A 27,601-nucleotide genomic window follows, 5' to 3' on the forward strand; every position below is an offset into this window, starting at 1 on the left:
TGCAGGGGAAAATTGGTAGGTTGGGGTTGGGTGTTGGGTTTTTCCTCCTTTGCCTTTATCAGATCCCAGTCTGTGATCCACTCACAGGGATGTATTATTCTATATATAAACCCCCAAACCCCTAAATCAGTCCCCAGTCTGTGATCCATTTGCAGAGATCTGCTATTCTACATATTAACACCACAATCTCCTGGATCAGATCCCAGCCTGTGACCCACTCCTGGGAATTTGTTATTCTATTTATAATTCCCACCCGAATCCCTGGATCAGACCTCAGCCTATGACCCACTCCCAGAAATCTGTTATTCTATATATAAACACCACCCCCCACCCCCACCAAACCCCTGGATCAGATCTCAGACTGCGACCCACTCCCAGGGATCAGTTATTCTCTATATAAACCTCTTGATCAGATCCCAGCCCATGACCCACTCCAGGGTATCTATTATTCTATATATAAACCCCCCGAACCACTGGATAAGTCCGCAGCCTGCTACTCACTCCCAGGGATCTGTTATTCTATATTTAAACCCCTGGATATGATCCAAGCCTGTAACCCACTCCCAGAGATCTGTTATTCTATATATAACCCACCCCCCCCAAACTGCTGGATCAATCCCCAACCTGTTACCCACTCCTAGCGATCTGTTATTCTATATATAAACCCCTGGATCAGATCCCAGCCTGTGACCCACTCCGGGGGATCTGTTATTCTATCTATAAAACCACTGAACCCCTGGATCAGACCCGAGCCCATAACGCTCTCCCGAGGATCTGTGACCCACTCCCTGGGAGATGTTATTCTATATATAAACTCCCTGAACCCCTGGATCAGATCCCAGCTTTTAGCCCACTCCTGAGGATGTTATTCTATATATAAACACCCTGAACCCCTGGATCAGATCCGAGCCTGTGGCCCACTTTTGGATATCTATTATTCAACATATAACTCCCCCCAACTCCTGTATCAAATCCCAGCCTGTTACCCACTCCCAGGGATCTTTACTTCTATATATAACCCCCCCCCCCCCCCACTGAACCCCTGCATCAGATTCCATTCCAGAGGATCTGTTATTCTATTTATAAAATCCCCGAACCCCAGGATGTGATCCCAGCCCGTACCCCTCTCCTGAGGATCTGTTATTCTATGTATAAACATATCGAAACCTTGGATCAGATCCCAGCTTTTGACCCACTCTCAGGGATCTGTTATTCTATATATAAACACCCTGAACTCCTGGATCACATCCCAGCCTGTGGTTCACTCCCGGGGATCTGTTATTCTACATATAACCCCCCCCACCCGAACCCCTGGATCAAATCCCAGCCTGAAACCCACTCCTGGGAATCTGCTATTCTGCATATGAATGCCCTAATCTCCTGGAATAGATCCCTGGCTGTAAGCCACTCATGGGGATCTGTTATTCTATACATAAACTCCCAGAACTCCTGGATCAGAACCCAGCCTGTGATCCATTCCTGGAGATCTGTTATTCTATATAAAAACCCCAGAACCCCTGGATCAGATCCCAGTCTGTGACCCACTCCCATGGATCTGTTATTATATGTATAAACCCCCAAACCCCTGAATCAGTCCCCAGTCTATGATCCACTTGCAGGGATCCACTATTCTACATATGAACACCTCAATCTCCTGGATCAGAACCCAGCCTGTTACCCACTCCTGGGGATCTGTTATTCTATATATAAATCCCCTTCCCCAGAACCCCTGGATGAGGAGTATCCTGTGAACCACTCCTTGGATCAGTTATTCTTTATTTAAATGCCCCAAACACCTGGCTCAGATCTGAGCCTGTAACCCACTCCCGGGGATCTGTAATTCTATATTTAAACACCCAGAACACCTGGATCAATTCCAGCCTGTGACCCACTCCTGGGGATCTGTTATCCCATTAAAAAAAAACCCAAACCCTGAATCAGTCCCCAGCCAGTGATCCACTTGCAGGGATCAGCTATTCTACATATGAACACCCCAATCTCCTGGATCAAAACACAGCCTGTAACCCATTTCAGGGTTATGTTATTCTATATATAAAGACCCCTCCCCCCAAATCAGACCCCAGCCTGTGGCCCACTCCTGAGGATCTATTCTTCTATATATAAACCCCCCACCCCGAACCCCTGGATCAGATCCCAGCCTGTGACCCATTCCTCGTGATCTGTTATTCTATATATAAAACCGCAGAACCCCGGGATCAGATCCCAGTCTGTGATCCACTCACAGGGATCTATTATTCTATATATAAACCCCCAAACGCCTGAATCAGTACCCAGTCTGTGATCCACTTGCAGAGATCTGCTATTCTACATATTAACACCACAACCTCTTGGATCAGATCCCAGCCTGTGACCCACTCCTGAGCATTTGTTATTCTATATATAATCCCCCCGAATCCCTGGATCAGACCCCACCCTATGACCCACTCCCAGAAATCTGTTATTCTCTATATAAACCACCCCACCAAACCCCTGGATCAGATCTCAGCCTGTGACCCACTCCCAGTGATCAATTATTCTCTATATAAACCTCTGGATCAGATCCCAGACTATGACCCACTCCAGGGGATCTGTTATTCTATATATGAACCCCCTCGAACCCCTGGATAAGTTCGCAGCCTGTTACTCACTCCCAGGGATCTGTTATTCTATATTTAAACCCCTGGATTTGATCCCAGCCTGTAACCCACTCCCGGGCATCTGTTATTCTATATATAACCTACCCCCACCCCACCCCCCGAACTCCTGGATCAGTCCCCAGCCTGTTACCCACTCCTAGCGATCTGTTATTATATATATAAACCCCTGGATCAGATCCCAGCCTGTGACCCACTCCAGGGGATCTGTTATTCTATCTATAAAACCACTGAACCCCTGGATCAGACCCGAGCCCATAACGCTCTCCCGAGGATCTGTGTCCCACTCCCTGGGAGATGTTATTCTATCTATAAACTCCCTGAACCCCTGGATCAGATCCCAGCTTTTAGCCCACTCCTGAGGATGTTATTCTATATATAAACACCCTGAACCCCTGGATCAGATCCGAGCCTGTGGCCCACTCTTAGGTATCTATTATTCAATATAAAACTCCCCCCAACCCCTGTATCAATTCCCAGCCTGTTACCCACTCCCAAGGATCTTTAATTCTATATATAACCCCCCCCCCCCCCGAACCCCTGGATCAGATTCCTGCCTGTGAACCATTCCAGGGGATCTGTTATTCTATTTATAAAATCACCGAACCCCAGGATATGATCCCAGCCCGTACCCCTCTCCTGAGGATGTTATTCTATGTATAAACATCTCGAACCCCTGGATCAGATCCCAGCCTGTGGCTCACTCCCGGGAATCTGTTATTCTATATATAACTCCCCCGAACCCTTGGATCAAATCCCAGCCTGAAACCCAATCCCTGGGATCTGATATTCTATATATAACCCCCCCCCAATGCGCTGGATCAGGACCAGCCTTTATGTGTCTCCTCTACCCTGTCTTCCTGCATCTCATTGTGTCTCTGCCGAGATTCCCCCAACTATCCATGGGGTTCAGAGAGAGTGGGATCTCTGATGCTGTTTGTGAGGTTGACAGTTCTCCCACCCCCTTTTTCTCCTCTCCTTCTCCCATTCTCTCTCCTCCCCTCTGTCTAAATTCCCATCTCTCTCCCCTTCTCTTTCCATTCTCTCTCTCTCCCCCTCTTTCTCCCCATCCCTCTACCCCTTCTCTTCCCCTACTCTCTCTCCCCCTCCCCTCTCTTTCCCTCTCGCCCACATTCTCTACCCCCTTTCTCTGCCCCCTCTTCTCCTATCTCCCTCTCCTCCTCATCATCCAATCTTAGAAGTCTCCAGAACAGAAAACAGGCCCCTTTGGCTCTTCTAGTTTGTGACATCCCATTATCTCTCTCTCTCCTTCCCTCCCCATAACTCTCTCCCTCTCTCTCCCCTTCTCTCTCTCACACTCCCCATCACTCCCACCCCTCTCCCCACTCCCCACTCCCCACTCTATCTCCCCTATCGCTCCCCCTTTCCCTCTCACTCCACCTCTCTTCCCCTTTCATTCTCCCCTCTCCCAATCTCTCTCTTCTCTCTAACCCCTCTTTACCCTCACTTCCTCCCCTCTTTCTCCCCTCTCTCCTATCTTCCCCTCTCCCCTCTCTTGCCCACCTCCCCCCCTCCCCCTCTCTCCTCCCCACCTCTCTCCCTCCATCTCTCCCCATTCCCCGCAGGATCACACTCACCTCTAAGACATGCCAAGCAGATTTCCCAAGAACCAGCTTTGTGCACCCTTCAAACAGCTGAGCATTTATCACTCCTGATTCCTCTCTCTCACACACACACTGATTGAAGAGGGTGGGCAGTATGAAGGAGAGAAGGGGGGTGATGAGGGATAGAGGAGAGAGAGAGAGAGAGAGAGAGAGAGAGAGAGAGGCTAATGGGGTGAGAGAGGAAGAGAAAGGGGGAGAATGATAGGGGATGGAGGAATAGAGGGATGGGGAGGAGAGAGAGGGGGATGGTGGAAAAGGAGAAAGGGGATGGAGAAGGAGAGAGGGATTGGAAGGAGAGAGAGGAAATGGAAGGAGAGGGGGGGTTGGAAGGAAGGGGATGGTGAAGGAGAAGGAGGGGGGGTTGGAAGGAAGGGGATGGTGAAGGAGAGAGAGAGTGGGGGGGGACTGAAAGAGAGAGAGAGAGAGAGAGAGAGGGGATGGGAAGGAGAGAGAGAGGACTTCCCTTCCCCGCGCAGAGGTCGACTGCAGGGGCTGCGGGCTCCTGGTGAGTCCCGGCTACTGGGGCAGGGGCTGCGGTCGGCGCTGGCTGCGGGCCTGGGCTCGCACACTGCCGGTACAGAGGTGCGGAGCTGGGCGGGCGGAGAGAGAGAGAGGGGTGGGGGGGGGGGGGGGGAGGAGAGAGAGAGAGAGAGAGAGGTGGCATGTGACTGTCAGCGCTGGGAGAGAACCTCCCCCCGGCTGGGGCAAGGACAGAGGGGGAGAGGGGGAAAATGGAGAGTGGGGGTGGGGGAGAGATGGAGAATGGGGAGAGAGGGGGAGATGGAGAAAGGGGGAGTGGGGGAGAGAGGGGAGGAGTGGAGAAGAGGGGAGAGGGGGAGTGGTAAAGGGGAGAGGAAGTAGGGGGAGTAAGGGGGAGTGGAAGAGAGAGGAGGAGTGAAGGAGAGGGGGAGAAAGGGGAGACGGGGAGTGAGGGAGAGAGGTGGAATGGAGAGGGGGAGTGGGGTAAGTAGGAGGTGTGGAGGAGGTAGGGGGAGTGGGGAGGTGGGGGAGGTATGGGGAGCAGAGGAGAGAGGGAGAGTGAGGGAGACGGGAGAGTTGGGAAGAAGAGGGGAGCAGGGAGGGGGAGAGAAGGAGTGGGAGAGAGGGAGCGGGGAGTAGGAGAGGGAGCGGGCAAGGGGAGAAGGGGAGGGGAGAGAAAGGGGTAGGGGAGATGGGAGGGGAGAGAGGAGGAGGACAGGTAGAGGGGAGTGGGAGGGGAGAGGCAGAGAGGGGGAAGGGGAGAGAGATGGAGAGGGGCAGTAAGATGGGGTAGGGAGAGGGCAGAAGGGGAGAGAGAGAAGGTGGAAAGATGAGGAAAGGGAAAATGGGGAAAGAGAAGGTAAGAGCGAAAGGGGGTAAAGGGAAAAGGATGTGAAGGAGGGGAGAGGGGGAAAGAGACTGAGGTAGGGGAGAGGGGAGGGGTTAAGGGGGAATGGGAGCTTCACTCTATGTCCCACCCCGGGAGTGTGTGACAGGACGGGGGGGTGAGGGGGCTTCACACTGTGTCCCACCCCAGGGAGTGTATGACAGGACGGGGGGAAGGACCTTTACTGTGTCCGACCAGTTAATTTCATTTTCACAAGCATTTAATCGAACAATTACTTTATCACAGGTAAAATAACATTGATTCTTCAGATTCCAGATTTATTGTCAGAGAACATACCTGACATCTCATATAACCCTGAGATTCCTTTTTCCTGTGGGCACAACAGAATTACCACTAATTGGTAGTGCAAAAAATAAACTGTTCACAGCGTAAACATGTAAACAAATAAAAGAACTGTAAACATTTAATGAATGAGAACAAACTGACTGCAATGCTGGCACGAAAGGGGGAGGAGTGGGATTGATGGTCAGGGAAAATATCTCAGCTGTGCGAGGTCATGACTGCTGGGAGGGTTTGTCTGCAGAGGCCACACGAGTGGAGCTAAGGAATGGGAAAGGTGCGACCACACCATGTAGGGCTATATTATGGATCGCTGATCACCTTCCCTGAGAAGGGTTGGAATCTGCGCCTCGGAGCTGGCCATGGCGCCTTCATGAAGGTATGCCTTTACAGACCTGCAAGTGCCTGGAAAGAATTGGAGGAGAAAATCTGTAGAGAGAGAGCAGACCAATGTAAGAAGCAGGACGTGATAGTGGGAGATTTTAACTTCCCATATTTTGACTGGGACACCCATACCTTAAAAGGGCTGGACGGCTTAGAGTTTGTCTAAATCAATGTATAGAGGTACCAACGAGAGAGAGAGAGAGAGAGAGAGAGAGAGAGAGAGTGTGTAAAACTGGATCTCCTATTAGCAAACCAGACAGGACAGGTGCCAGATGTATATGTAGGGGAACACTTTGGGTCCTGTGATCATAATGCCATTAGATCTTTATGGAGAAGGGATAAATCTGGTCCCCACGTCGGGATTCTAAATTGGAGAAGCCAAATATTGTGGAAATTTGAAAAGATCTGGGGAGAGTGGATTGGGACGTGTTGTTTTCTGGCAAGGGTGTGTCAGGTAAGTGGACAGCCTTCAAGGGTGAAATCTTGAGAGTTCAGAGTTTGCGTATTCCTGTCAGGATTAAAGGCATGGTTGCCAGGCTCGGGGAATGCTGGCTTTTGAGGGATGTTGGTGATCTGGTGAAGAGGAAGAGGGAGGTATAGAGTAGGGATCGGCCACAAGGAGCTAATGAGGCACTTGAAGAGTATGGAAAATGCAGGAAAATACTCCAGGAGGAAATCAGGAGTGGAAAAAAAGACCCAAATTTGCTCTGGCAGATAATGTGAAGGTAAACCCCAAGGGGTTCTACAAGGATATTAACAGCAAAAGGATAGTAAGGGGCAAAATTGGTTCCCGAGAGGATCAGAGTGTTCAACGATGTGTGGAGCTTCACGAAATGAGGGGAGATCTTAACAGTTTTATGCATCAGTATTTAGTAAGGAATCTGGCCTCGTGGATAAGGAAGGAAGAGAAACCAATAAAAGGGCCATGGAGCAGATGGAGATTAAGGAGGAAGAGATGAAGCTGCCTTACAGAGAATAAAGGTAGAAAAATCCATGGGCCGGATACAATATCCCCTCGGACCTTGAGGGAGACAAGTGTAGAAATTCTAGGAGCCCTGGAGGATCTATTGGCCATGGGTAAGGTGCCAGAGGACTGGAGGGCAGCTCGTGTTGTCCTGTTGTTTAAGAAATGCTCCATAAATAAACCAGGAAATTATAGGCCAGGGAGCCTGATGTCAGTGGTGGGTAAATTATTAGGAGTTCTGAGAGATCAGATATAGAGATGGTTGGACAACCAAGGGCTGATTAAGGACAGTCAGCATGGCTTTGTGCTTGGTTGGTTGTGTTTAATGAATCTTGTAGAGTTTTTCGAAGTGGTTACCAAGAAGGTAGATGATGGAAAGGCTGTGGATGTTGTCTACATGGACTTTACTAAAACCTTCAACAAGGTCCCACATGGGAGGCTAGTTCAGAGATTCAGACACTGGGTATCCACGGAGAGGTTATAAACTGGATTTGAAATTGGCTGTGTGGGACAAGCCAGAGAGCAGTGCTGGACAAGGCTTCTCAGACTGGAAGCCTGTGACTAGTGGGGTCCCTTAGGGATCGGTGCTGGGACCATCGTTGTTTGTCATCGATATCAATTATCTGGATGATCATGTGGTGAATTTGATCAGCAAGTTTGCAGATGACACTGAGATTGGAGGCGTTGTGGACAGTGAGGAAGGTTTTCAAAACGTGCAGAGGGATCTGGACCAGCTGGAAAATGGCTGATGGAGTTTAATGTAGACAAGTGTGAGGTGTTGCATTTTGGAAGGACAAACCAATGTCGGGCATCCACAGTGAACGGTTGGGCACTGAGGAGTGTGGTAGAACAGAGGGATCGGGGAATACAGAGACATTGTTCCCTGAAAGTGACATCACAGACAGACAGGGTTGTAAAGAGACCTTTTGGCACATTGACCTTCATAAAACAAAGTATTGAGTACGGGAGTTGGGACGTTATGATGAAGTTGAACAAGACATTGATAAGGCTACATTTGGAGCATTGTGTGCAGTTTTGGTCACCGAACTACAGGAAAGATCTCAATAAGATAGATGCACAAGTCTTTAAACAAGTCCCTGATTGAGTTTGTCATTGAGGAGTCTGATGGTGGAGGGAGAACAGCTGTTCCTGAACCTGGTGGAGCGAGCCTACACCTCTTCCATGATGGCAGTAGTGAGATCAGAGTGTGTGCTGGGTGGTGTGGATCCTTGATGATCATTGCTGCTTTCCAATGGCAGGGTTCCCTGTAGATGTTCTCGACAGTGTGGAGGGTTTTGCCCATGATGTCCTGGGCTGTGCCCACAACCTTTTGGAGGGCTTTATGCTTGGGGGTATTGGTGACCCTGAACCAGACCATGATGCAACCAGTCAGCACACTTTCCACTGCACCTCTGTAGAAATTTTCCAGGGTTTCCTCCGCAAACTCCTGAGGAAGTCGAATCGCTGACATGCTTTCTTCATGATGCAATTGGTGTGTCCGGTCCAGGAAAGATCCTCCAAGATAGTGATTCCCAAGGACCTAAATGTGCTCCGCCTCTCCACCCCTGATCCCCCAATTATCACTGAATCGTATATCCCTGGCTTTCCTTCCCTGATTCTTGCAGCTCACATCCAGGTTCAAGGACATAAACCCTTATCTACGACACCCCCACAGTTTCCACCATTGTTGGATCTGTCCTCTGGACCCTTGCTCCTGATCCCGAGACTTCCTGGGTTCGGACAGGGAAGAGACTCAGAATCAGGATTTATTGTCCTGAGCAAGTCTCGGGAATTCGCAGTTTCTTGGCATCACAGGGCAAACGCTCCTATAAAAACCACCTGACAACAATAAATGCAAACAGTGCACACAAGTCAAAGTCAGGCCGTGTCTGTGGTTCATTAATCATCTGGTGATGGAGGGGAAGAAGCTGTCCCTGTGCTGCTGAATAGCTCGTCTTCAGTTTCCTGAAATGGTAGCAGAGTGAAGAGGGTGTAGCGCAAATAAAAGCTCTCACAACTGGAGGGAGAACACATGCTTTTATTAGTTTATAATTGAGGATAGGGTTTAGGGGGGAAACCAGAGTTATAGATGGGCAGATAGGGGTGGAGCTAGGAGGCAGGGCCAGCCATCAGCATAACACACTGCCAATGAATCCCAGTTCACTGCATTCACCCCTTCCTGCAGAATTTAGGATCTGTGAAAATTCTTTATTTGTTTATTATCAACTTCAATCGTTGGTAAAAAAAAAATATATGTATGGTAGAGAGATGATTTTACCTGTATTGCTGGTATTCGAGTCTTTGATTTCTTCTATACCTAAAAAGGGCTATATTTCTGTTATGGATCAAGTATTACAAGATAATATGGATAGGCCGGAATGGGAGAAATCTAAGCTCAAATGGGAAAATGACTTAACTTTTGTTTTTCCTGAAGAATATTGGATGAATATGTGTTATGATCGTGTTACTAGATTGACGAATGTACAATATGGAATGGTTAATTATAATTTTTTGGATCAGTTATATTTAACTCCTGAGAAATTGAAAAAATAAGGCTTTAGTAATTCAGATTCTTTTTAGATCTGTACATGTGTTGGAACTTTCTTACATACTGTTTGGTCCTATATATATGTACAACCATTTTGGGAAGAAATTAAGCTAATTTTGGAAAAATTGTATAAGTTACCATTAGATCCATCCATTTTTTAATTGGGTTCCTTTAAAGGGATTGGGGTTGGATAAATTTCAAATTGCATTTGTATATTTAGCATTGTCCGTAGCTTGAAAATGTATAGCAAGTACATGGAAAGATAATACAGTGATTAATATAATGAGATGGCAAAATGAAATGAAAGCTTGTATTGTTTATGGAAAAAATTACACATGTTTTACATGATAATTATTCTTTTTTTGTTAAAAAGTGGTCACTATATTTGGAATATATGCATTTAGATGTACTTTGATTTATTTTATTTTTTAGTTTTTATATATTTCTTTGGCTCTCTAAGAGAGTGGCTGAAGGGGTTGGGGGGGATTTAATTTAATTTCTTTTTCTTTTATACATATAAAAATCTTGTTATGGTTTGTATTTTGTATGATTACTAATAATTTTTCAAATAAATAACGTTTTTAAAAAAAGAATTTAGGGTCTATGGACGAAGACAGAGAACATTGATTCAGAAAAAAAAAAGTTATTTACAAATTTCCAGCTCTACAGTGGAGGGGGATGCACTTTCCTCCTGAACCGGATCCCTTGAGGCCCTGACTGGGGCCGGCGAGAATGAGCTCCATGGCTCATAGGGCACTGGAGGCAACGGACCCTTTGTTTCGGCGGGTGCCAGGTCCCTGATCGAGACGATGTCCTCCCTACCATCTGTAGGCATACGTGAGATTGGCATGGAGCAGTTTCACCCTTTTCACTGGAGGGGTTGGTCTTGCTTCTCCTCACATACTTCCTGAGAAGGACTGGACCAGGAGTGGTGACCCAGACTGGGAGTGTAGTTCCTGATGCTAACCTCCTTTCAAAAGTGAATAGGAGCTCGTGAGGAGTAGCGTTGGTCGCGGTACATAGTCGCGACCGGATGGAATGGAGTGCCATAGGGAGGACTTTTTGCCAGCGTAGTCTGGAAGGCCTTTTGACTTCAGGGTCAGTTTGACAGCCTTCCAGACCATGGTGTTCTCCTTTTCAACCTGCCCATTCCCCAGGGGGGGGGGGGTTGTAGCTCGTAGTCCTGCTGGACACGATGCCCCTCTCCAACAGGTACTGATGTAGCTCTTCACTCGTATAGGATGAGCCCCAGTCACTATGAATATAGCTGGGATACCTGAACAGAGCGAAAATCAAATCTAGGGCCTTTATGTCTGATGAAGTGGACATGTCTGGACATGGAATGGTGAAGGGGAAGCGGGAGTACTCATCAATGATAGAGAGGAAGAAGGTGTTCCTGTTCATGGAGAGAAGAGGTCCCTTCAAGTCAACACTGAGCCGTTCGAAGGGCCTGGATGACTTGATCAAGTGCACCTTTGTGGGGTGGTAGAAGTGGGGCTTGCACTTCGCACAGACCTGGCAAGACCTGGTCATTTCCCTGACATCTTCCATGGAGTAGGGCAGATTGTGAGCCTTGACAAAATGAGCCATGCGTGTGACCCCTGGATGGCAGAGCTCATTATGCATAGATGGCAGTTGGCCGGTATGTGTGGAGGCACAGCTTCCTCTAGATAAGGCATCTGGAGGGTCATTAAGGGCACCTGGCCAATAAGCAATGTCATTATTGTAGGTGGAGAGCTCGATCCTCCACCAAGCAATCTTGTCATTTTTGATTTTGCCCCTCTTGACATTACTAAACATGAATGCAACCAAGCACTGGTCAGTGAGGAGCGTAAATCTTCTACCAACCAGGTAGTGTCTCCAGTGCCTCATGGCTTCTACAATGGCTTGACCCTTCTTTTCCACAGATGGGTTCTGGAGCTTATGGCCTTGTAAGGTCCAAGAAACAAATGCAACCGGCCTGCCCGCCAGGTTGAGGGTAGCAGCCTGGGCTACATCCGAAGTGTTGCTTTCCATTTGGAAAGGTACATTCTCGTCCACTGCATGTATGGCGGCTTTTGCAATGTGGTTCTGGAGGAAGTTAAAAGCCATTTGGGCTTCAGCCGAGGGGGAGAAATTAGTGGCTTTTAAGAGAGGGCGAACCCTCTCTTAAAACATCAGGCATCTCCTCAAAGCCTTTGTGGTCCTGGGAATGGGGCGGTGTAACAGGGGGCACATCCTATCGGGATCAGGGCCAATGATGTCATTCTCCACCACATAGCCAAGGATAGCCAGTTGATGATACCCAAGGATGGAGAAGAAAGCCGGGCAGCTTGGCCTCCAGTATTGCGCTCCCGTGTGGGGTGGTCTGCTCCGTGGGGTGGGCTGTGGCAGGCAGGGCAGTTTCATGATCCCTGGCCCTTGCCAGGTCTCGGATAGGCACAGTGTCCTCGTGGCCATCGGGGTGTCTCACAAATGTGTATTGCGGGTTGGCATGTATGAGGTGTACCGCTTCCACCAGTGGATCCACCTTATGGTCCCTCACGTGTCTCCATAGTAGGACCAGCCCCAGGGTTGCCAGCCAAGGAGGAATGGAGACACCATTCATCGATCTCCTAGGGAAAGCAAACAAATGTTCATGCAGGGTGGTGTTAGTGGCGGTGCACAGGAGCGATCAGATGGCGTGAAGCACTTCAGGCAAAACATCCTGCCAGTGGGACACCAGCTTGTTTTTGGACCTAAGGACCAGGAGAACTGCCTTCCAGATTGTGGCATTCTCCCTCTCCACCTGGCCATTACCCAGGGTTATAGCTGGTGGTCCTGCTGGTGGCAAAGAAATACTGTTGCAGTTCCTCACTCATGAATGAGGACCCCCGATCGCTGTGGATGTACTTGGGGTATCCAAACAGGGTGAAGATACTGCACAGTGCCTTTATTACCATCGCCGAGGTCATATCCAGCAGGGCAGGGAATAGCAAAGGGGAACCTGGAGATCTCATCCACCACCATCAGGAAGTAGGCATTCCTATTTGTAGTGGGTAGGGGGCCCTTGAAATCGACACAGCCGTTCAAAGGGGCATATGGCCTTGATGAGGTGTGCCTTCTCAGGCCGGTAGAACTGTGGCTTACATTCAGTGCAGATCTGGCAGCATCTGGTCATGGATCAGACATCCTCAATGGAGTACAGGAGGTTCCGAGTCTTGACGAAGTGGTACAGCCTCATGACTCCAGGGTGGCACAAACTGTCCTGGAGGGTCTGGAGATGGTCAAGCTGTGCACTGGCGCATGTCCCCCAGGATAGGGCATCTGGGGTATCATTGAGTTTACCTGGAGTGGTGAATCTATGTTTAGTTGTCAGTCTCTCTCTGTGCTTAGCCCTGCTTTACTGACATTGGACATGTATTATCTCTACCACTTAAGACACGCCCCTTGGGTATAAATGTGTATGCACCAATTGTCTTTCATTATTGTACCACTAGTTTCTGCTAATAAAAGTCATGATTACTGCTTGATTACGCTGCCTTCATCTACTTCATTAATTGGCACTTCACCTGATCAGTACAAGATGTCATAATTATAGGTGGAGAGCTCGATCCTCCACCTAAGAATCTTGTCATTCTTGATTTTACCCCACTGTTTAGTATAAAACATGAAGGCCACGGCCCTCTGATCTGTCAGCAAAGTAAAACATTTACCAACCAGGTAATGATGCCAGTGATGCCAACGATCGCTTGGGCCTCCTTCTCGACTGAGGAGTGACATACTTCAGGACCGTGCAGGGTGCGGGAGAAAAATGCTACTGGCCTGCCTGCCTGGTTAAGAGTGGTGGCCAGTGCAAAATTGGAGGCATCGCTCTCCACCTGACACGGGATGGACTCGTCCATGGCATGCATCGTGGCCTTTGTGATGACTCCTCAGATCTGAAAGAATGTAGCTTGGGCTTCTGCCAATAACGGGAAAGTTATGGACAATCAAGGGGTGGGCTTTATCAGCATAATTGGGCACCCATTGTGCATAATAGGAAAACAGCCCCAGGCACCTTTTCAGCGCCTTTAGGGTGCTTGCAACTGGGAGCACCATAAGGGGTTGCATGCAGTCGGGGTCCGGGACAATGACACCATGTGCCATGACACAACTGAGAATGGCCAAATGGTCTGTGTTGAACACACACTTGTCCTTATTGTATGAAAAGTTGAGAGACTTGGCCGTACATAAGAACTTAGCGAAGTTCACGTTGTGCTTCTGCTGGTCGTGGCCACAGATGGTGATGTTGTTGAGATATGGGAACATTGCTGTCAGCTTGTGTTCCTCCACCATCTGGTCCATGACCCTCTGAAAAGCAGAGACACTGTTAGTAACACTGAAAGGCACTCGCAGGAAGTGACAAAGTCTGCCGTCAGCCTCAAAGCCCGTGTAGAACTGGTCGCTCAGGTGAAGGGGGAGTTGATGATAAGCTGACTTGAGGTCAATGATCGAGAAGATTCTGTATTGTGTGACCTTGTTGACCAAGTCGGCTATCCGGGGTAGAGGGTACGTGTCCAACTGGGTGAAGTAGTTGATGGTTTGGCTATAATCAATCACCATCTAGGGCTTGCCTGTCCCTCTGACCATGAGGACATGAGGCCTCCAGGGGCTGGAGCTAGGGGCTATGATCCCCTCCACCAAGAGTCGCTGAACCTCAGCCCGGATTAATGCCATATCCTCAGTGCTATAACGCCTATTCTTGATGGTGATCAGTTTACAGTCTGGGGTGAGGTTTGCAAATAGTGATGGAGGGGCCATCTGCATGGTGGTGAGGCTGCAGGATGGTACTGAAGGCTGGGTGCTCGATTGGGGGGGTCCGTAAGCTGTGGGTTATATATGGTGAGCAGTGGTTGGGGACCCCCAAATGCCATCATCATGCTCCTGAACTGACTCTGGAAGTAGAGGCTCAGGAGGATCGGTGCACAGAGCTGAGGCATGACCAACAACAAGAAGTCATTATAACACTCCTATCACCACCCCCCACCCCCGCCACCACCGTCAGAGACACCACACAGTACCCCTGGATGTAAGTCCGCTGGCCTTTCGCTGACATCGACACGGACCCGTTCATCAGCCAAATGGGTATCGAGAGTCTATAGGCCTCCTCGGGATGGATAAAACTTTTGGTACTGCCACTATCGAAGAGGCAGTTTGATTTGTGCCCATTCACCTCAATCTGCATCATGGAGTTTATGATTGGGTGAGGGCTGGCTTGGTCCAAGGTGATCGATGCCAGGATGGGTGCATCATCTTTGTCATTGGTAGGGAGACACAATGCCCAAGATGGCAGCCTCCATGTTGACCACACTGCCAACACCGGTGAAGAAGGCAGAAGTGATGTTGTTGGGGGCAGAAGAGATGTCACTGGTGAGAGTTGCCGCTGCGCAGAGAATGGCGGTGGGGGTAGGTAAAATGGCACTCGCCTTGCCACACACATGGTCGGCACTGGAAGCTCCTTGGCCATACACGCCATGCTGCTCTGAGACGGGGCTCTGGACCTGCAGACATGTTGATACTGGTCCTCTTTCCCACAGGTAGCTCCTTTCACAGAGCAGAGACATTGCGGGTGTCTTGCCTGTCCATAGAAGTTGCACCTCAACGATCCCGGTGCTATTGCAGCCACAGTCAGGTCAGCCATCCCCAATGCCGACTCCCAGGATGGCAGTGCGTACTGGATAGGCTTGGTTCTGCCTGCGATTGACTCCATATGGCCCTGGGTCGAGTCTAAAGTCCTGGCCATTTGGATCGCCTGTTTAAATCCTCCTCAAGGAGACGTCGTTGGATATAATCTGGGCCCCCACACCGAAACTGTGGGGTTCCCCAAATAATCTTTTCCCAGTGTGATCAGGGCTCGAATGAACTCTTCCACCAACTCACCAGGCTGGTGTTTTCTAGACACCAGGAGGTAACAGGAGTAGACCTCGTTGATTTTGGGCTTGTATAGCGACCGTAGCTCAGCCATCACCTCGGTGTATGTTGTGTAGGTTCTGATTGCCTGGAAAGCCCTCTGGTCGATTCTTGCCTGTAGCACATTTAGCCTCTATTCGTTTGAATTGACCACTCCAGCCTACAGTAAGTTGTTAAAGCAGTTGACCCACTGCTCAAAGAGTTCCGATGCACCCGGGACTTGGGGATCCACCCAGGACTTGGGGATCCACTTCTAGCCGATCGGGGTGCAGCAACTTCTTCATTACCAGAGACGTTAAAAATTCTCTACAATAAATTGTTTGGCACTACCAGTTGTCCCAATAATTGCAATGACAAAGACTGAGGAAAACAATAGGCTTTATTGTACAGAAGACTTGAGCTGGCCCAAATCCAAACTAGGGAAGTGCAGGGAAGGGAGAGGTGTCCTGATCTTTATGGCCTGGGACCCAGGGGAGAGTGTCATCAGGGGGCGGGCACGAGCCCATTAGCATACACAATCTATACCATTACAGTGGGGGGGGGTGTCGATATTCAGTGTGGAGAGGCTGCATGTGGGTTCTGATTTTAGGGGCCCTCTGCTTCGAACAGTTACGGGGGAGGGGAACAGAATACTCCAAGATCCCGCTTTTAAGGTGACACAGGAAGTCCAGAACCAACAACAACACCGGAGCACACAATTCATCAAGTATATACAGGCGGGGGGAGTCACGTGATGGAGTAGTGGCCGGTCAGGGAACTCCAGCCCTCTCCGGAAAAGTTAAAAAAAAATACACAAAACAGAAAGGTACAAGAATAAAAATTAAAACAAAGTAAAACTAAAGGTGGGAAGAAAATGGCAGCGAAGAAAGAAAAGTCGAAAGCAACGGGAAGAAGAGAAGAAGAAAGAACGTCGGAAGAAGAAGGTGAAGGCCTTACCTGTCCGAGGAGGCCCGCCACGGAGAGAGAAGCCCGCTCCCTAAGGTCAGTGGAAGTCCCGAGCTCGGGACTACAAAAATAGCTCGCGGAGCCAAGTAAAAGTGCGCAACCGCGCATGAAAAAAAACACACTGACGGGAGGGGGGAACAGCTGAGGAGTCGATCTCCACAGCTGAGGATGACAGCTACAACACAACAACAGGAAGAGAAAATAGAAAACAACGAGAACAAGAAAGAAGAGAGTAAAAAGAAAACAAGGAAACAACAGATGACCAACCCAGAGGAAGAAGAAGAAGAAGAACATAGAGAAATGGAAGAAGGGAAAGGCAAGACAATGAATATGTATTTTTTTAAAGAATATATGGAATCAATAAAAGAATGGCAATTACAAGAATTTAGTGAAATAAAAAGAAGAATTAAAAGTGCAGAAGAAAAATTGAATAGAATAGAGATGGTCATGTCAGATATAGGAAAAAGAGTGGACAATGTGGAAGAACGAGAAACAGCCATAGAAATGGAAGTAGAGGACTTAAAAGAGAAATTAGAAGAATCTAATAAAAAAGTTAAAGATAGATATAATGGAAAATTATAATAGAAGAAATAATATAAAGATAGTGGGCCTTAAGGAAGATGAAGAAGGCAAGAATATGAGAGAATTTATAAAAGATTGGATCCCCAGGGACCGAGGAAGACTAGAATTACAGGAAGAAATGGAAATAGAAAGGGCACATAGAACATTAGCCCCGAAACCACAGCCACAACAAAAACCAAGATCCATTTTAGTAAAATTCTTAAGATATACAACAAGAGAAAATATATTGGAGAAAGCAATGAGAAGACAAAAAGCCACTGGAATACAAAGGTCAAAAATTTTTTTTCCATCCAGACATAAGTTTTGAACTCCTGAAGAAGAGAAAGGAGTTTAATACAGCAAAAACAATCCTATGGAAAAAAGGATATAAATTTATGCTAAAGTACCCAGCGGTACTTAAAATAGTTATTCCAGGGCAGCAAAACAGACTACTCTCGGATCCGGAGGAAGCACGAAAATTTGCAGAACACTACAAAACAAGCATAGAGTAACGAGAGTAAAAATGACCACGAACTATATGTATGTGTGTATGTATATATGTGTGTACATGAGTGTATCCGTATTTAAAGGAAAATATATAGAGAATAGATAAGAATTAATAAGGGAATGAAAGGGAAGAGAGGAAGTAAGGAGGGAATTAAGAGAGTGACCTTTGTTATATATGAAAATTAAAATCTTTTCTGGGGGGGCTGGGTGGGGAGGAGTTATGGTCACTGCGAAATCAGTTGACGCTTGCGAGTGAATTCACAAATCCAAATGGAGAGGGGAGATGTGGTTGCCCGACAAGGGATAAAGGGCAACTCAGGAAGGGGAGGGAATAGTGGGGTTAAAGAAATTTTAGATAGGAGAATAAGGGAAATGTTTGATGTTTTAGAAATGTTGTCTTATAAAGAGTTCAAAACAAGAAAGCAGAAATGGATAAGAAGGAAAGGTGATGATGAGGAAACGGAAAGGAAAGATAAACAAAGTATGAAATGGCTACGTTGAACTATATGACTTTAAATATTAACGGAATACATAACCAAATCAAAAGGAAAAAACTGCTAAATTTACTGAAAAAAGAAAAAATTGATATAGCATTTGTGCAAGAAACACATTTAACTGAAAAGGAGCACAAGAAATTAAAGAGAGATTGGGTAGGACATGTAACAGCAGCATCGTATAATTCAAAAGCAAGAGGAGTAGCTATATTAATCAGTAAAAATGTACCAATTAAAATAGAAGAGGAAATAATAGATCCAGCAGGGAGATATGTAATGATAAAATGTCAGATATATTTGGAGTTTTGGAATCTAATCAATGTATATTCACCTAACGAAGAAGATCAAAAGTTTATGCAAGATATTTTTTTGATGATAGCAGACACGCAAGGGAACATATTAATAGGAGGGGATTTCAACCTGAATTTGGATTCAAATATGGACAAAACTGGGAAAAAAAATTAACAGAAAGAACAAAGTAACCAAATTTATAATTAAATCAATGGAAGAAATGCAACTTTTGGATATATGGAGGAAACAACACCCAAAGGAAAAGGAATATTCATATTATTCGGGTAGACATAAAACATACTCAAGAATAGACCTATTCCTGTTATCAGCTCGTATGCAAGACAGAGTAAGAAAAACAGAATATAAAGCTAGAATATTATCGGACCACTCACCCCTAATATTGACAATAGAGTTAGAGGACATCCCTCCAAGAATGTATAGATGGAGATTAAATTCCATGCTACTTAAAAGGCAGGGTTTTAGAGAATTAATTGAAAGACAAATTAAAATGTACTTTGAAATAAATACGGAATCAGTGAAAGATAAGTTTATGCTATGGGATGCAATGAAAGCGTTCATCAGAAGGCAAATAATAAGTTATGTAACCAAGATGAAAAAGGACTACAATCAGGAAACAGAACAGTTGGAAAGGGAAATAGTAAATATAGAAAAAGAATTAGCAATGAAGGAAGACACAACTAAAAGAAGAGAATTGGCAGATAAAAAAATAAAATATGAAACACTACAAACATATAAGGTGGAGAAGAATATAATGAAGACAAAACAGAAATATTATGAACTAGGTGAAAAAACGCACAAAATCCTAGCATGGCAGCTTAAGACAGAACAAGCTAAGAACATGGTATTGGCATCAAGGAAAAAAGACAAACAAATTACATATAACCCAAAAGAAATTAAGGAAAACTTTAGAGAATTCTATGAACAATTATACCGAACTGAAAACGAAGGGAAAGAAGGGAAAATAGATGAATTTCTGACTAAAATTGAACTACCAAAACTACAAATAGAGGAACAAAATAATTTAACAGAGCCATTTGGAAAAGTAGAAATACAAGAGATAATAAAAAAATTACCAAATAATAAGACACCAGGAGAGGATGGATTCCCAATAGAATTCTACAAAACATTTAAAGACTTATTAATTCCGCCCCTCCTGGAAGTAATCAACCAGATTGATAAAACACAAAGCTTACCAGATTCATGTAAAACAGCAATAATTACAGTAATACTAAAGCAAGGGAAAGATCCACTCTCACCAGCGTCATATAGACCAATATCTTTACTTAACACAGATTATAAGATAATAGCTAAACTATTAGCAAACAGATTAGCAGAGTATGTACCAAAAATGGTAAATTTAGACCAAACTGGATTTATCAAAAAAAGACGCACAACAGACAATATTTGTAAATTTATTAACTTAATTCATGCAGTAGAAGGGAATAAAGCACCTACAGTAGCAGTTGCTTTAGATGCAGAGAAGGCCTTTGACAGAGTAGAATGGAATTATTTGTTCAAACTATTGCAAAAATTCAGTTTACCGGAGAAGTATATTAATTGGATTAAAGCATTATATAAGGGACCGTTAGCGAAAGTGACAGTAAATGGACATGTATCAAAGCAACTTAACTTAAGCAGGTCAACACGGCAGGGATGCCCACTATCACCTTTATTGTTTGCGTTAGCTATAGAACCACTAGCAGAATTGATAAGAACAGATAATAATATAAAAGGAATAAAAATAAAAGACAAGGAATATAAAATCAGTTTATTTGCGGATGATGTTATAGTGTACTTAACAGAACCAGAACTATCAATAAAAGAATTATATAAGAAATTGAAGGAATATGGAGAAGTGTCGGGTTACAAGATAAACGTAAATAAAAGTGAAGCAATGCCTATGAATAATGTGGATTTCTCATAATTTAAGAAGGAATCACCATTTAGATGGCAAATGCAAGCAATAAGATACCTAGGTGTACAAATAAACAAAAATCTCGGCCAACTATATAAACTCAATTATTATCCACTAATGAAAAAATTACAGGACGATTTAGAGCATTGGAAAGATTTACCACTAACACTAATAGGAAGGATAAACTGTATTAAAATGAACATTTTTCCAAGGATATTATACTTATTTCAGGCATTGCCAATACAACTGACAGAGAAATTCTTCAAGGAGTTAAAGAAAATAATAAGGAAATTTTTATGGAGAGGGGGGAAAACCGAGGATAGCACTAGATAAATTAACAGAATGGTATAAACAAGGAAGCTTACAACTGCCAAATTTTAAAAATTATTATAGAGCCGCACAATTAAGATACCTGTCAGATTTTTATCAAACAAGGGAAAAGCCAGATTAGACGAGATTAAAATTAGATAAAATAGGGGAAAAGATACCTGAACACATATTATATAAATGGGATGAAAAATTGGTACAACATAGAAGTTCTCCAGTATTACATCATCTCCTCAATATTTGGAAGAAGCTTCATGTAGAAAGAAATAAAACAAATTATCAATTACCAAAACTAATATTGACGCAAAACAAGTTACTCCCTTTTACAATAGATAACCTTTCCTTTAGAGAATGGGAAAAAAAAGGGATTAAAAGAATAGAAAATTGTTTTTCAGGAAATAGATTCTTATTCTTTGAACAAATGAAAGATAAGTACAATATAACTCAAGATACAGCGCTGGCATATTACCAATTGAGATCCTACTTGAAGGATAAATTAGGAAGCAGTTTGAGTTTGCCAGAGGCAAGTAACCTTGAATATGTGATTACAGATACAATGATAATCAAAAGATTTATAACAAATATGTATATTAAACTGCAAGAAAAGGAGAATGAGGAAACAAATGGTAAAACTAAACAAAAATGGGAACAAGATTTAAATATAAAGATAAAAAAGGAAACATGGGAGAAGTTATGCTCCGGAACGATGAGAAATACAATAAATACGAGGTTACGTATGATACAATATAACTGGATACACAGGCTATACATTACACCTCAAAAGTTAAATAAATGGGACACAACAGTATCTGATAGATATTTTCAATGTAAAAAAGAAATGGGAACAACAATTCATGCAATCTGGACATGTGAGAAAGTAGAAAAATTTTGGGAAGATCTAAATCAGATATTAAATAAAATAACAGAAAACAATATACCAAAGAATCCAGAGATCTTCTTCCTAAGTAACATAAAAAACAAAGAATTTGGAATTGATTTGGAGGATGCACAAAAAAGATTTGTTAAGATAGCTCTAGCCGTAGCAAAAAAATGTATTATGTCAAGCTGGAAATTGGAAGATAATTTGAAAATACAACAATGGTATATAGAAATGAATAAATGTATTCCATTAGAAAAAAATAACATATAGTTTAAGAAATAATATTGAAATATTCGAACAAATATGGGAGCCTTACATTAAATACAATGGCAAAAAGCTACCGGGGACAATCATTACCTAAGTTAACGGAAGGAAAAGGAAATGAAAAGAATGGACTCAGTAGAATTTCTGGTGTATTTTTATTGAATGACAACATTGTCTGACTGGTTTAATGTATCCTAGATTTTATACCTTAAATGGACGGGAGGGGGGAGGTAGGGAGGGTGGGATGGGAGGAGGGAGGGGGGGATAAAATAGCACTGTATATGTGTGAAAAGGAAAAAGTGTGTACCATGGTTAATGTGATTTATGGTGTGAAAAATAAAAAATTTAAAAAAAAAGGAAAAAAGACAAACAAATCACATATAATCCAACGGAGATTAATGAAAACTTCAGAGAATTCTACAAACAATTATACCAAACTGAAAACGAAGGGAAAGAAGACAAAATAGATGAATTTTTTACTAAAATTGAACTACCAAAATTACAAATAGAGGAACAAAATAAATTAACAGAACCATTTGAAATAGTAGAAATACAAGAGATAATAAAAAAGCTACCAAATAATAAAACACCAAGAGAGGATGGATTCCCAATAGAATTCTATAAAACATTAAAAAATTTATTAATTCCTCCCTTCCTGGAAGTAATCAACCAGATTGATAAAACACAAAGCTTACCAGATTCAGGTAAAACAGCAATAATTACAGTAATACTAAAGCAAGGGAAAGATCCACTCGCACCAGCGTCATATAGACCAATATCTTTACTTAACACAGATTATAAGATAATAGCTAAACTATTAGCAAACAGATTAGCCGACTATGTACCTAAAATAGTAAATCTAGACCAAACTGGATTTATTAAAAAAAGACGAACAACAGACAATATTTGTAAATTTATTAACTTAATTCATGCAGTAGAAGGGAATAAAGCTCCAACAGTAGCAGTTGCTTTAGACGCAGAGAAGGCCTTTGACAGAGTAGAATGGAATTATTTATTCAAAGTATTGCAAAAATTCAGTTTACCAGAGAAGTATATTAATTGGATTAAAGCATTATATAAGGGGCCATTGGCGAAAGTGACAGTAAATGGATATATATCAAAGCAATTTAACTTAAGCAGATCAATAAGGCAGGGATGCCCACTATCACCCTTATTGTTCGCGTTAGCTATAGAACCACTAGCAGAATTGATAAGAACAGAAAATAAAATAAAAGGGATAAAAATAAAAGACAAGGAATATAAAATCAGTTTATTTGCAGATGATGTTATAGTTTTCTTAACAGAACCAGAATTATCAATCAAAGAATTACATAAGAAATTGAAGGAATATGGAGAAGTGTCGGATTACAAGATTAACGCAAAAGTGAAGCAATGCCAATGAATAATGCGGATTTCTCAAAATTTAAGAAAGAATCACCATTTAGATGGCAAATGCAACCAATACGATACCTAGGTATAAATAAATAAAAACCTCGGCCATCTATATAAACTCAATTATTATCCACTAATCAAAAAATTACAGGACGACTTAGAGCATTGGAAAGACTTACCACTGACACTAATAGGAAGGATAAACTGTATTAAAATGAACATTTTCCCAAGGATACGATACCTATTTCAGTCATTACCAATACACTTGACATAGAAATTCTTCAAGGAGTTAAAGAAAATAATAAGGAAATTTTTATAGAAAGGGGGGAAACTGAGGATAGCACTAGATAAATTAACAGAATGGTATAAACAAGGAGGCTTACAACTGCCAAACTTTAAAAATTATTATAGACCCGCACAATTAAGATACCTATCAGATTTTTATCAAACAAGGGAAAAGCCAGATTGGACTAGATTAGAACTAGATAAAATAGGGGAGAAGATACCCGAACATATATTATATAAATGGGATGAAAAATTGGTACAACATAGAAGTTCTCCAGTATTACATCATCTGCTCAATATTTGGAAGAAGATTCATGTAGAAAGGAATAAAACAAATTACCAATTACCAAAACTATTACTGACGCAAAATCAGTTAATCCCTTTTACAATAGATAACCTTTCCTTTAGAGAATGGGAGAAAAAAGGGATCAAAAGAATAGAAAATTGCTTTTCAGGAAATAAATTACTATCCTTTGAACAAATGAAGGATAAATATAATATAACTCAAGATACAGTGTTGGCATACTACCAACTGAAATCCTACTTGAAGGACAATTTGGGAAGCAGTCTGAGGTTACCAGAGGGAAGTAATTTTGAATATGTGATTACAGATTCAATGATAATCAAAAGATTTATAACAAATATGTATACTAAACTGCAAGAAAAGGAGAATGAGGAAACAAATGGTAAAACTAAACAAAAATGGGAACAAGATTTAAACGTAAAGATAAAGAAGGAAACATGGGAGAAGTTATGCTCTGGAACTAAGGGAAATACAATAAACACGAGGTTACGTATGATACAATATAACTGGATACACAGGCTATACATTACACCTCAAAAGTATCTGACAGATGTTTTTGTTGTAAAAAAGAAATGGGAACAACAATTCATGCAATCTGGACGTGTGAGAAAGTGAAAATATTTTGGGAAGATCTAAACCAGATATTAAATAAAATTACAGAAAGCAATATACCAAAAAACCCAGAGATCTTCCTCCTAAGTAACATAAAAAACAAAGAATTTGGACTTGATTTGGATGATGCACAAAAAAGATTTGTTAGGATAGCCCTAGCCGTAGCAAAAAAATGTATTATGTCAGCCTGGAAATTAGAAGGTAACTTGAGAATACAACAATGGTATATAGAAATGAATAAATGTATTCCATTAGAAAAAAATAACATATAATTTAAGAAATAATATTGAAATATTTGAACAAATATGGGAGCCATACATGAAACACAATAGAGAAAACCTACCGGGGACATCTACCACCTAAATTGACAGAAGGAGAAGGGAATAAAAAGAATTGACTCAGTGGAATTTCTTGTTTATTTTTATTGTTTGACTGGTTTAATGTATCTTAGATTCTGTACTTTAAATGAATGGGAGGGGAGGTAGGGAGGGTGGGATGGGAAGAGTGGGGGGGAGAAAACGACACTATATATTTGAAAAGGAAAATGTATGTATCTTGATCAATGTGGTTTATGGTGTGAAAAATAAAAAAATTTTTTAAAAAAGTATATACAGGCGAAATTTACAGAACTCCCCCTCTTCAAACGACAGATGTACTATACAATGTTGTTGAACATGTGTAGAATGCCAATGAGATGCAAGGAATAGGTGGTAAATGGAAGGATCCATCTTTAGCTTGTATTCTTGCACAGTCCATGAGTCTATGAAGCTTTCAGTAGAGCCCGTGTTGATTGGGCATCTAGTGGAATGTCCGTTTACCTTCACAGTCACTATGGAGTTGCTGATTTGGTGAGGTCTGTCCTGATCTAGAACCATCAAGGTTAGGACCCCGGAGACTCCATATTCCTCACTTGAGCGGCTCCCACTGTCCTGGGTTGCCCTGCATGGATAAGATGGCATTGACCTCGTGGTGTAGCAAGATGGCTGCCCTCCTTCCTCCTGTGATGATGATGGTGTCGAGTTTGAATTTGGATCGCTGCAAGATGACCACCGAGCCTTTTTCTGCCATTTCTTCACTGCCACCCTCCGTTGACGTGTAGTGCAGCGAGTGGATTTGGGTGAATTCGTGGCAGACAGCTTGGGGCTGGAATCGGATCTGGGAGTGGTGCAGGGCGCGGAATTCCCCAGGCTTCCCCTCAGGTGGCAAACCCTTGGCCAATGACCTTTCTTGCCACAGCTGGAACACACTGAGTCTTTAGCTGGGCAACGAGGTCGGGGTGCTGGCTCTTGCCGCAGAAAAAGCGCTCCCTAGTATGGGAAGTGGCAGCTATTAGGACAGGGTTAGCGGAAGAAATCGGTCCTTGGAAGGGGTCACCTGGGTGAGTGAGCTCGCTGGTTTTGAGGTTGTCGTTCTTGAGCTTGGCCTGTTCCAGCAATTTGGCCAGTTCAACGTGACTAGCCAGGTCCTTCTTTCCCAACTTGAGCAGTCACTGTCTCATGTACCTCGAGTGGACCCCCACAACTAGAGTGTCCCAGATCTGCTCTTCCTCACAAATGCACCCCGTAGCCGGTTCGTACCTGCACTTCTTGGCAAGTGTCCACAGATCAAGCAGGTCTCTCCTGGCCATTGTAGAGCGAGTTGGTGCTTCGCTAGGACCTCATTCTGCGACTTCAGGTACCAGGTCTTCAACGCCTCAATGGCAGCATCATATGTAGAGCAGTCCCTGATGTTTGCATACCCTTTCGCTCCTACCCTCAAAACGAGTGTGGACCTCCTGAGTTCATCAGTGTGGAAGATGTCTCTGGTCATGTCCAGGTAGGCCTGGAAGCAGACTAGCCACTACATGAACTTCTCAGCTACATCAGGGGACAGAAGGTCTATCAGTAGCATCCCTGGCTTGAATAGCGCTTCTATTGTTTAGAGAATAAGCTAATAAAATTGTAGCATGAATAAAAGCTCTCATGACTGGAGGGAGAATAAATGCTTTTATTAGCTTATAACTGAGGGTCAGGTCTTCAGAGGGGCTCAGGATTTAGGCGGGAAACTTGGGTTATATATGGGTAGATGGGGTGGAGCTGGTAGGCGGAGCCATCCATCAGTATTACACACCAGCAGTGAATTTTGGTTCACTGCAAAGTGCGTGGCCTGGGTGGTGGGGTCCTCGAGGACAGAGGTTGCTTTTTTTAAAGACACTGCCTCATGTAGATGTCCTCAATGAAGTGAAGTCTGGTGCCTGTGATGTTGCAGGCCGAGTTCACAACCTTCTGAATTTTATTCTTGTCCTGAGAGTTGGTGCCTCCAGACCAGGCAGTGAATTCAACCAGACAGAATGGTCTCCATGATCCACCTGTAGAGGTTTATGATAGTCTTCAGTGATGGAATGAATCTACTTAAACTCCTCACAAAGTATATCCACTGGCAAGCCTTCTTTGTGATAGATCCTCGAAGACATTTAGCCCCAGGAATTTGAAGCTCCTGACCCTCTCCACTACTGAGCCCTCAATGAGGACTGGGCTGTGTTCCCCTGACTCCCTCCTGAAGCCCACAACCATCTCCTTGGTTTTGCCGACCTTGAGGGCAAGGTTGTTGACGTGACCCCCTTCAACGAGCTGATCCACCTCCCTCCTGGACGCTCCCTTGTTGCCGTTTGTGATTCTGCTGACGTCCGTGGTGTCATCGGTGAACTGGTAGATGGTGTTGGAATTGTGCCTGGCCACACAGTCGTGGGTGTATAACAAGCAGAGCAGTGGGCTCAGCACACATCCTCAGGGTGCGCCTGTGTTGATCGTCAGTGAGGAGGAGACGTTGTTTCCCATTTGTACTGAATGCGGTTGTCCGATGAGGAAGTCAGGGATCCAGTTGCAAGGCGGGTGGGGAGGTATAGAGGCCCAAGGGTTGAAGCTTGTTGACCAGCACTGAGGGAATGATGGTGTTGAAGGCCGAGCTGTAGCCGATGAAGAGTATGAATTGTTGTTTTATTTTTAATATTTTATTTAATCAGTGTATATAGGATCATAATGAACAAATAATAATGTCACCATAATACAATATT

At 44.0% G+C, this 27,601-nt stretch overlaps 1 protein-coding gene across 1 annotated transcript in view; it reads right to left on the reverse strand.

The window, feature by feature from the left end:
• The window catches only part of LOC138756764 (protein kinase C alpha type-like), a 97,400-nt gene that overhangs the window by 18,528 nt on the left and 51,271 nt on the right, over positions 1 to 27,601 (reverse strand). Inside the window, exon 17 of the mRNA XM_069923149.1 lies at positions 5,943 to 5,976. Coding sequence (XP_069779250.1) covers positions 5,943 to 5,976 — 34 coding nt within the window. The remainder of the gene's footprint in view (positions 1 to 5,942; positions 5,977 to 27,601) is intronic.

This window comes from Narcine bancroftii, chromosome 3 (genome assembly GCF_036971445.1).
Source record: "Narcine bancroftii isolate sNarBan1 chromosome 3, sNarBan1.hap1, whole genome shotgun sequence".
NCBI classification, from domain to species: Eukaryota; Metazoa; Chordata; class Chondrichthyes; order Torpediniformes; family Narcinidae; genus Narcine; species Narcine bancroftii.